Source organism: Sminthopsis crassicaudata, chromosome 5, assembly GCF_048593235.1.
Source record: "Sminthopsis crassicaudata isolate SCR6 chromosome 5, ASM4859323v1, whole genome shotgun sequence".
NCBI classification, from domain to species: domain Eukaryota; kingdom Metazoa; phylum Chordata; class Mammalia; order Dasyuromorphia; family Dasyuridae; genus Sminthopsis; species Sminthopsis crassicaudata.
The window spans coordinates 289,068,969-289,081,139 of NC_133621.1; the positions used below are offsets into that span (position 1 = coordinate 289,068,969).

Genomic DNA, 12,171 nt, shown 5'->3' on the forward strand with positions numbered 1-12,171 from the left:
TTGGGAAATAGATGAATAAATTATGGTATATACATGTGATAGAATACTATTGTGGTGTAAGAAATGATGGAGATAGTTTAAGTTTAAGTGAAAGCTGGGAAGATGTGTATGAACTGCTATAGAGTGAAGTTTGCAGAATCATGAGAATAATTTATACAATGACAACAATATTGTTAAGAACAAATAACTTTAAAAGACTTAGGAATTCTGATCAAAACAATGACTATCACTCCAGAGAACTCATGATGAAACATCCTCCAGAACTGAAAGCCTCAGAATGCAGACTGAAGTCTTTTTTTTTTTTTTTTTTTTTTGGAATAGTTAATGTGTTTCTCATGTGTTACTATATATATTTGCAATGAAGGTTATGCTTTTTTCTTTCTAAAGGGAGGACATGAAGGGGATGGGGAGAGAAAGACAAGGTACATTTTTGCTGATTAAAAAAAAAAAAAAAGTAATTTAAGGGAACTTTTAATGAGGAGCTCCAATGAGCCAGGCACTTTATCTAATACTGTGCACCTAGTATTTCTGATATGGGTGAATACAAATAAAGACGTTATCACCTTATCCTCAAGATAAAAATTCCATGTGTTTGCTTTTTCTTAAGCAAGGGCAAGATCAAGGGAAAGAAATCAGAAGGGAGTTAGATTAAAAGTTTGAGAACTACTAAACAAGAGTATAGTTGTTAAAAGAAAAAAAAAAAACCCAGAATATGTCATTTAACTCTATTTTTAAAAAAAGAACATTATGGTACAACTTCAAAGGGACTCCTTAGTAGCTATGAGAGCACAACTTTGTACTGATGCTACCAACAAAAGAATGGCAACTGAGAATTTTTTTTTAAAGGGGCAAATGCAAAAGGTGTGTAATTAGAGTTATCTTTTTCTGTCAAATCCTATTCTCATTGCTAGTTGTGACTTTTTATGATATTCAGAGTAAATCAAAGTGAAATTTAAAAACTACTTTTTACACCACTCTCCTGCTCAAAGGCCATCATCTAAACTGCTTAAAAAAAAAAAAAGTCTAAAGTTAGCTCATAAAGAAGTTGAAATAAATTGTGTTAAAGCTTGGCAATCTCCTCCCCCACCCAAAGATACACAAACTAAGAAAGAAGTTACAGCATGAGGAATATTTCTGCCAAAACTTGTCTGAATACATACATATAATATTCACTGTCCTTTCCCTTAACCCATTACCTTTATTAATATCATTGATACAAAAATGTTAATTATTTCAGAAACATATGTTCTCTTATGCTTACTTAGTTTTATTCTTAAGAAAACATTGAGTGCTTTGGATATATAAAAATATATCAGTACATTCACTTCTCATTGTGTGTAGGTGTGTGTATGTATGTGTGTATATATATATATATATATATATATATATATATATATATATATATATATGTATATATATATATACATATATATATATATATTTAATAGTTTGTGTTTTAAAAATTATTTTTAAGTGCTGAGAGAGGGGGCTCATACCTATAATCATTGCTGGGGATGGGTGAGTGGTAGATTGTAGTGGGTCACAGATAGTAAGGAAACTTTGGGTGAGGTATAAGACCCTTCAGCCCAGAGGGAATCTGCTGACAATGTGTGGTTTGGCTCCCCATTTCCCTTTAGTGTTCTCACCATTCCAGAGAAGGCAAGGAGGGTGTGACCACATGTGTTCTACTTGAAGCAAGGGACACTTACTGTAAAGAGGCATTTACATATCAACAGCAGGGTGCTTATAGTTAGCACTTGGGTGGTGTGCTATGGAGTTGGCACATGCTCAGTGTGCTGTAGTGATGTAATCCTACTAAGGTATTTAGGGGCTGAGAGGACTTGAAATAAAGGACTCCATCTTTGACAATCCTCATGGGTTGTCTTACCCGCCTTCTTCACTCCTTCACTAAAACCAAGGACGTGGGCTGGTCCCAAGATCCTCCAGAGAGCCAGTCCGGATGGTATATTTTGGTACTCCAGTGTGGAGGCTCTAGAAAGCACACTGCAGTAGATCACTTGAGCTTGGGAGTTCTGAACTGAAGCCTGGCTTAAGCTATTCAGGTATCTACACTAAATGCATCATCAATATGCTAAGTGCCAACTCCACTAGGCTGCCTAAGCAGAGGCAAAGTGGTCCAGGGCAGAAAGGGACCAATGGCATCAACCTGGGAGTAGCCGTATATCTGTAGCCTGGGTGAAACAGGGAAATACAATCTCCCCTTCTACCCTTCTTTCCATTCCCCTTCTAAAATCTATCATTGTTCTATAACAAATTTTTCTATGAATGTTTACTTAATCTCCTTATCAGATAAGCTAATATATTATATTATGAAAGCAAAGAATTTTAGAGAGAAGTACCTTGAAATTCTTCTGTAGCTTTAGTAGGGACTGGTATTTCTCATACCATGTTGCTGGTATGTGACTATTTTTTGTAATATAAAAAAAAATTTTTGGGTCCTCTTGAATTCTATAAACCAAAAAAATCATAAATATTTTTTCATAGATTGAAAGTACTTTGTTTAAAATAAAATGAAAAACAATAATCTTGACCTAATTAATGTACAACTACTCTTAAGAGTTTATCTATTAAAGGACAATTAACTCTTAAATATTGCATAAATGCCTTTTAAAAAAGAGCTTTTTTTTTATAGTGAAAAAAAAATAAAATATAGCAAAATTCTATCCTATCCACAGGGCATTAGTTTTAGATTCAAACAAATGAAGACAGAGAAAGCTCCTGAGAGCCATCTCTTAGTATCATCTGCCCCAGCCATGATTCTACTCTTGATTTTACTCTCCTTCCCACCCTAATGTCTTCTTCCCAATTCTCCCTTCTTCTAACAATCATTAATTCATTCTAGGTATGAGATAAAAATAAAACAAAATTCATAGTCTTAGCAATTTAATTGCTAAGAGATGTGCTTCTATTTAAGATGAGAACCTGAATGTTTCTAAAATTCACCATTAATGTAAGAAAAAATAAATGGGTAAGATGAGCATTAAAAGGTCCAAGATTCCTAAAACTCTGAGCTGTTCACTGTCAAACTATGTGTAATAGATATCTGCATCTGGAAGGCAGATATTTTTTTTTTTTGCTGAGACATTTGAGGTTAAGTGACTTGCCTAGGGTCACACAGTTAGGAACGTATCTAGCCACCTACCTGTTCACCTCCCCTTCCCCCCCCCCTTTTTTTGGAGTGCTTAACTTTCGAGGACACACCTTGGACAGTATTCAAATGGCAGCCACAAATGTGACTGAATATAGCTGGAAATTAACCTCTGTAAAATGGGTATAAGAAAAAGCTATTTAAAGGTATCAGATTTTCATCATTCTTTTCACTTATATGCACAAGAAACCCAAGCCATAAGAAATTACAATTCTTAAGTGATCTACTACAGAGATTCTGTGAAATTAAAAAACATCCTGAGAACTTGCTAGGAAAATCCATTTAAAATAAAACAAGAACATTTCATATTTATATAGCATGTTACAGTTTTTGGATTTAGAAATCTCTAGATCAGGGGTTCTCAAACTATGGCCCCACGGGCCAGATGTGGCCCACTGGGTTATGGCAAATGGGCTGAGGGGCAGAGACAGAGTGTGAAGTTTTGTTTTTACTACAGTCCGGCCCTCCAACCGTCTGAGGGACAGTGAACTGGCCCCCTATTTAAAAAGTTTGAGGACTACTGCTCCAGATGCTTTGAAATAGGTGAACACATTAAGGTAATGAAGACAAGTGTATATTAAAGAAAATCCCTGTTATTATTAAATTAAAATTAAGTTAACAAAAATTTTTCATAGTTTCTATCATTATTCCTCAAGGCTACTCATGCCATCTTAAAATCTTCTGACCAAAGTGGGATTCTTACAACAGATCTGCTGCATTATGGGATCAAAGGGTAATTGTAATTGTGTCCTATGCCACTAAAAGTCATAGAAGGATGATCAATTAGAAATATTAACTAAAGTCAATGGCCTTTCTTAATTAGTTGGTTTTAGTTTAAAATTTTTCCCCACTTCAAGGTTCTGGAATTTCCTCACTTGGGTTGGGAGTAGGGCCTGGACTTGCAGGTTCATTGGTGTAAGGGTCTCTCAGATGACACAAATGATAAAGACAATACAGATGAATGTCTTCTTTGCAGTTTATAATTAGAGAGTTCATTTGTCCAAGGGCACACAGGTTTAAAATAAGGTCTTTGGGAGCCAGCTTTTTATCACCTCCATCACCTCTCTGATCAATTCTGTTCTTTTTGAATAAGAGCAGTCCTTCTGTACCATCTTTTAGCCACGAGTTTCAACACACTAGTCTTAGCTACAGCTTTATGGCTAAATTTGCCTTTCTGCATTTTCTAGTTTTTCAGGTTAATTTACCATAATTTGTATTCCTGTGTTATAGATACATGAGGCCTGGGCTTCCTCCTGATTCTATTTTTGGATACTTTTACCTCTGAATCACAGGCAGGTCATTTCTTTTTCTATTCTTCCTATGTTGTACATGCTGAATCCCTCTATGGTATGTGGCTGCTGACAAACCTATCTTACGCCTTCATTTTCAGTTTAGAAGCTTCTTGGTCAACTCTACTGGACTCTAGGCAATTACATTTTCTATACCTTAATAAGTATATTCTGCACTTCCCTAAAGGTCTGTCATCTTTGTCTTCAATTTCTTACTCAGAAACCTTACAATGTTAGCAAACTGGCTTCCTTTTGATGATATCCTTTGTGAACCAAAGGAAGTGGGAGGTGTTCCATCACATCCAAGACAATGAACTCTAATGTCAGGCTGAAAGTTTGTTCAAGACTCCTCAGCAATGAGTCACCAATGACCACTTTCATTTCATCTATTGCTATCCTTTCTTCACAAGGTACCTTTGAGAGGGGAACCCTGAAACTGTCCTGCCCGTGGGGGGGGGGGAGAGAAATATTCCTCTATTATAGCCCCATCTCAAAGAATCAAGTTAAATGCTTTCATTCTGTTATCTTGGTGGGACTAGCTGTCCCTCTATTGAATTGAGTCCAGGACCACTTCTACTGAGCCTGAACTTAAATGGTCTCATTTAACTGGAGATCTAGACTTGATATTTCTATGCATCTCTATTGAGCTGAAAATTGGCTCAGGACCACTCCCAGTAAGTGGTTTCATTCAACTGGAAATCTAGGCCTGGGAACAGTGACAGCATTAAGGGAATCTCCTTCAATTGAAACTTAAGTCTCAGATTTCCTTATAAAAACATGCAATTTTGGGCTCATTTCTTTGCAGAAATCCAAAAGTAGTACTACGCCTTGTCAAGGAACCCTTCTCTCCTTGGCATAGTTGCCTTCGAGGACCCCCTGCTCGCTGAGAAGAATTCTTCTCAGCATTAACCCTTCTTTATCTCTCTTTGCCAGGATTTCTCTGTTAGACCTTTACTTCTCTGTCAGGACCTTGCCACTGAGGAAGTCAGCCTCCTAGCAAAAGCTGACTTCTCAGTAATAAACTTCTTTTTGCTAGCCTAACTTTTCAGGTTCGTGAATTCTTTCATGTTGGACCTGTGCCAACCAGAAGGGGTTCCCACAACTCTCTGCCCTGAGCCAACACCTTCTTTCCTAATAATATCTATGAATCTATATCACCATTCCCTGGACCATAAGAAATTATTTCTTACTCAAAGTTCAGTCCTTTTTCTGTGGGAAGAGCCTCATGCCAGTTAGTCTAAATATCTCTATCTATCTATCTATCTATCTATCTATCTATCTATCTATCTATCTATCTATCTATCAATCAAATGGCTTGACCAAAAAAAGCTTTCTTAATGGGAAGAACAGTAAATAATGCTTTGCTCTTGTGACTATGGACCCCGGTACCTTTCCATCAGACTGGGAGTAAAAACTTCTTCCAATGTGTAACCTTACCCCATAAGAATGTGAGCTTCTGGAGGAGGAATGAGCTGTTTTTTGTTGTTGTTGTTTGTTTGCATGCTCAGGGTTCAGGACAGCATTTTGATGTAAATAAAGGCATTTCCATTCATTTGGGCCTCCTCTTCCTTGAGGCATGTCTTCATTTTTTTCCTCCCAAAAAAGAATTACTTTCTTCTGATAACATGAAGAGTATGGATGCAAATGAGGCTTTCATGGCTATGATGTCACATGACTATTATAGAAACGCCAGTGATGATGCCATTCTGCATCTCTTGGTAATAAACTTGTTCTTCACACCCATGAGACCCAAGATCTGGAGCCCCACTATGGCCAGGAGCTGTGTTGCCTACCAGTCCCTCTCCTTGATCAGCTGCCTTTGAAGGGCAATTAGTTCTCTCCTGGCAAGTCCACTGGGAAACAGGTTGTTCTTCTGAACAAGGTGAAAAACAAGTATCACAAAAATAAAGATTGAATAGAAATGAAAATGCTAGAGATTGTCCTGAAAAACAATGGGAGATGGAGTTTGAGAATGGCTAAACAAATTGTGCTACAGGAATGTAATGGAATATTATTGTACCATAAGAAAAAATGAGGATGAAGAATTATAGAAGCACAAGAATGAGAATGAAGAATTATAGAAACACAATTAGATTTATAAGATGTAGCTATAGAGTAGAATTAAGAAAGCAATATACATAATAAGTACTAACACTAAAAATAGAAAGATGAATAGGGATACTATTTAATTACAGAGCAGCTAAGTGGCGCAATGGATGGAGCACTAGGCATGAAGTCAGAAAAACATGTTCCCAAGTTCAAATCTGGCCTCAAATAACTTGCTAAGAAAACCCCAAATGGATCAAAAAGTCAGATATGACTGAAATGACTGAATGACAAATGTAATTATAGTCAATCCTAGATCCAAAGATATGATAAAGTATACTTCCCCTCACTTCTTTGGCAGGCATTGGGGGGAAGGGCAAGGGAAACAGAAGACTACATACATTGCAAGAAATGGTTCGTTTTCAAAACATTTTTAAAAATATTTTTTGTTTCTGAAATACCTTCAACTCCCAAAAATGCCCTTTCCTTAACCTCACAAGAGAGCCATCCCTTTTAGCAAAGAATAGAAGAGAAAAAAACCACAGTTCAGTAAAACAAGAACATCAACTAAGTTCAACAGTAAAGGCAGGCTTCCCTTCCTAAATCCCTCCATCTCAATAAGGAAGGAGAAAGGGGCTTGGTTAGTTTTGCTGGATCCACCCCTTCCTTTTTTGTTACAATGAATGGTGTACAAAATAGGAGAATGGGAGAGACACTCAGAAATGAAAAACATGTACACAAACAAAAAACAAACAGAAAAAAATAATAACAATTATCCTGTTAAAAAAAATAATTATCCTGTTAATAGGGAAAAAAAATAACAGAGACTACAACAGGATAATTGGAAAATATCTGGTGAAAATTTGTCAAAGTAATGAGAATAAAAACAAAACTCAATTTTCTTCTGTTGCTCCTTGACAGAAGGAATTGTCTTTCACTTGTCTTTGTATTTCCAGTGGTTAGCACATTGCCTTGGACACAGTAGGAGCTTAATAAATGCTTATTTATCACCTGAGTACATCTAAGCTGAAGTAAAAACATAAAAAAATACCCCCCCAAACCCAGAAAATTTTAGATGTTCTTGGCAAATGTGAGGTAACTGGGTTAACGTCATAGGATCATAGATTTGAAGCTGAAGGGACCACTGTTGTTATCTGGTCCAAATCCTTCATTTTAGTTAATACGACCTGAATCCATCCATGAAAGATTATATCACACTTCTGGGTATCTCTCCACAGGTTTCATACTCTGGTACACACCATCAGAATTTGTGGGTAACAATGTTTTCAATATTACCTTATTTATATGAAAAATCTCTTATTTTTCTACAAATGCTGATAGAGGAGCAGGAAGATGAAAGAAAAATAATCATCACCAAAATAAAGGATATGATTCTTAGCAGCACATGGAAAATTTAGCAATGAATTCCATACAATTCTCTACATACTAATTTTCCTTATTTGATTACCTTCCATCTATCTAAAACCACTCGCTTAACCAGTTTGAAGAAAAAGGGGTGGGTGGGGAAGTTTTATAAAATTTTTTCTTTAAGCCCCAACTAAAATCCTATTTTCTATAGAAAGTTCTTCCTAATGTCTCTTAATTCTATTGTTTCTCCTTTGTTAATTTTGTTCTGTGTATCTTGTATATAGCTTATTTGTATATATTTGTTTGCATGTTGTCCCTGCCATTTGATGTAAGCTACCTGAAAGCAAAAAGTGACTTTTGCCCTTTTTTGTACCCAGTGCTTAGCATAGTGCCTAACTCACAGCAGTCGCTTAATAAATCCTTATTGATTGTTAATTCTTCCCTTGAGAAATAAAAAGCTGACATAAAAATCTACTAGGAACTTGGCGGTTAATATGAAAGATTTGAATCTTGAGGGTTCAATAATTTTTTGAGTGTAGGTACTCCTATTGACATAAAAATATCCAACTAAGTCCAAGAGTATAAGGAGCCTTCTCTTCCTATGTTGCTCCATCTCAACAAAAAAGGAAAAAGGGGCTTGGTTGGTTAGTTTGAGAATTATTCTGAATCATAAAACAGAGAATTAATTAAATAAAAGTTGGGAAATGGGAGATTGGAAAACCTGGCCATTCAATTTAGCAGTTTTTCTAGATAGCAAACAAACAACCAAAAAAATCTGAAAATTTTCAAAAGCTGCTGCTAGAGAGAGAAGACAGACTAAATAGGCTTACCACTTGAACCATTTTGAGATATCTGGCATATCTTGGATCCTTGGCTACAGTTAAGATATTTTCTGCTGCCGCTTCACATTTCTGTGGTCCAGTGTCTTGTATACTGTTCTGCTGTAGAAAGTATTGTGTATAAATCTTTATATAATTCATAAAAGGGGACCATCATTTTATTCACAAAGGATGCTTCTTTTTTGTAATTCTAAAGCATTTAACAAACTCTAATCCCTGGAAGTAAAAAACAATTAATTCAAGATTTGGCTTAAGAATAAACTTAGGCATATCTCAAAATATTTATGCATATCCAAATAACATTTCAAAAGAGGCCAATTCAAAGTTTGATGTACTGTTTTTGGAAAGAGAAACTTATTTGCAATAAGAAAACTTTTCAAAATTGGAAAATTCTCATTATTGTTAGTGGATAGGTCTTATATATGAAAAATAAAAAGACACCATTTTAATGACATTTTATCATTTCTTTAATTATCAAGCTAATTGAAATTGTTGTAGGGGCAGTCAATGACATCCATAAGTATCTAAAGTTGGCTCATTTGAATCCCTTATTAAATATTTCCATTTAATTATTTAAAGATATTTCCACTTCTTAGAAAATGTACTGGGAACATCATTGTATGGTAAGCAGAAAACTATCTCAGATGAAATTCTCCAATTTTTAACATTTCACATATATTTCTAACTTAGGGAAAAAATTTAAAATATGTGTCTATGTGATTTCAGCAGTAGGGAATCACTCCCAATGTATAAATTCCTTACACCATTATAGTCTAGTTAATGTCATTTATAATCTTAGCAAGCTGAAAGGTTAAGTCACTTGCTTATGGTTATAGGGTCAGTATGTATCAGAGGAGGAAAATGACCCAGGTCTTTATCATATTAAGGTTGGTTTTCCTTCCATTATGTCATGGTACCTCTCTGTAAGAGTCATACCAATTATCTCAATATTTGCTGTATTTCACACTGATATAAGACCTTTAAAATTTATATATACTTTAATTTTCCAGTACATTGAATCCTTCCGCTCAAGTGAACATTTCAGATAAAGTTAATGATTAGGAATTTAAGCCAGTATCGATAGTCTCTGTTCAATTCGCTAAAGCAAATTTAGGCAAATTGAAAAAGGACCATGTGGGGAGTCGCTGACTCTTGAAGGTCTAGTTCTATTCAGGCACAGTATGCTTGCCTTCTGCTCCCTGAGAGTCCAATATTTGTTTCAGATAGTATATGGAAATATAAACTATAAATCAATACAATTTAAACCAGAGCCAAGTCTGACCAAAACCCCAAGTTGAGCTAACAATAAATGTCCCCAAATCCCCTGAAGTCTCAAACTGAAATGTTTAATAGTTCTATATGCAGTCCTAAAAAATTCATGCACATTTCATATTTTCTCCACATGGAGATGTACACGTTGAGTTGAAACCACTAAATTTAATTTTTAAAAAATTCAAACAAGCTCCCAAGAATATATTTTTATTTATGGACAATAGATTTGCACAACAAAATGGAGCAATTTCAGTGAATACACTTGCTCAATAATTTCAATTTATAATTCTTAACTCATATGGTAACCAAGACTTCAATATAGATATATAACATTTTGCATTTTTGCTATTTAAACAACTGTCTTGGATCACCTACCATATCTCTCAACTGATCCTAATTTTATTTCAAAATTCACCTCAATCTGCATGAGTTAACTACGGCTCCTGTAACAAATGGTAATCTCTGATCTATGAAACAAAGGTTGCCAAAAGTCAGTGTGACATTTTAATTTAATGCTTCATAGCTCCAAATCATGAATTAGTCTTATATTTAGGCCACAGGTTGAGAGGTATGGATCATGAACACAATGTACATGATTACTCATCACTGCAAAGTTTTCCAAACAAATTTGGAGATGTCTTATTTTAGAAAAATACAGATTTATTAATTCAGTTAATGATGGAATCAATGGAAAATGAAAATGTGTTCATCAGCATATCAGTACTATGACACTTTACATATGTACATCTATTTCAAGATTATGTTGAAGAGATTTTTAAAAATTAACCCAACAAACATGCAATATTATTACAGTCTTGTAATACATGCAATGGATGGGCATACTTTATACACATTCCAACTGAACTGATGCATTTTTTATATAAAATGGCAATACATTGTATATTCACTTTATTATAGATACATCTTTTGGTCATCACCCTGAGTATGCAAAACATGTTAGAAATCTGGCTGAGAGTAGTGCTGATCAGTGTTTTTGCTAAGCAAAAAAGAAAACAACAATAAAAACTCAATTTTTAATATGCTAGGACTCTATTAATTTTTCAAATACATTTTGTAGATAACATTCCATAGCAGTACTAAAAAGGCCTAAGCCACATTTCATCCCTGTGTTGTTTTTAAGTTTGTAGGTAGAAACAGTGTAACAGGACCAGGTATACCCTGCCTAATGATAAATTTTTCCATGAAGCCACAACTTTCAACAAGATAGAAAGTAGTCAGTTGCTATAGAAATAATGCTATGAAAGTGAAGGACACTCTCTGGGGGTTGGACAGGGAGGGGACATAATGGTCCTGGTCTAAAGCCTTGAACACTGGGTAAAAAAAGCTAAGCCCTAGACACTCTGGACTTCAGGACGGCTGAAATGAGTAGAAGGTTTGAGATGATCTAAATATAGTATAGGAGGAAGGCTTTAGCAGGGGAGAAACGAGTGGGCAGAGATTTATGTGTGGGGGAACACTGATCCAGAGTCTGCCACAAGATTTCAGTTCTTAGAAGTTGGGATGGGTTCAGGTTTATACTAGAACAACTAGGTTCACCCAAGATGATGGGGTTGAGCAAGGCTGACCAAGGAGAGCTAGATTGTGGAATTTTCTACTATTCATGTTGGTTAGGGCAAATTTAGTATAATATGTCTATACAACTAAAGATAATTACTAGGTAGAGCATAAAGGAGACAAATGTAAAGATTTCAGAAATCTCATTCAAGGAATAAGAAAAATTTAGTTTGGTTTATAGAACAAATAATCTTCTAAGGAAATAAAAATTCCTGTCCAACAACTATAATTTCTAAAGTTTTATCCTATATGTATTTTTTGGAGGCCTTTACAATAGATGGGACTAATACACTGTATACTAAATGAATATAAAATTACTCAATTGCAGGAAGTTGCTTTTCTAATCTGTATCCAAAATTCATATCTGAAAATATACATCACAGTAAATACTTTGTTCACAATAAGTGCAAATAAATGTATGATTAAATATATTTAAATAAAAGCCTTAAAAAACTACAAAAAAAAATACATCATTCCATAGAGGTGAATGGATATTACTATTTTGTTATCACAAAAAACTTTTCAGAAGATTATAAAAGTAATCTTGCTTATTACTTGTTGAACTAAATACCTTGCTAAAATAAGTATCTGAAGACAGTCCTTATCTCAAATT

At 34.9% G+C, this 12,171-nt stretch overlaps 1 protein-coding gene across 4 annotated transcripts in view; it reads right to left on the reverse strand.

Annotated features, from left to right (window-relative positions):
* The window catches only part of WASHC3 (WASH complex subunit 3), a 57,611-nt gene that overhangs the window by 26,803 nt on the left and 18,637 nt on the right, over positions 1 to 12,171 (reverse strand). For 2 of the 4 annotated variants that reach the window (XR_012482814.1, XM_074271399.1), the window contains exon 5: positions 8,703 to 8,810. Coding sequence is in view for 2 of the 4 variants with exons in the window: in XM_074271399.1 (XP_074127500.1) it covers positions 8,703 to 8,810 (108 nt within the window). In the remaining 2 variants the exon portion in view is untranslated. Of the gene's footprint in view, positions 1 to 8,702; positions 8,814 to 12,171 lie in introns of all 4 variants that reach the window. The other 2 variants (XR_012482813.1, XM_074271398.1) reach the window with 1 other exon arrangement.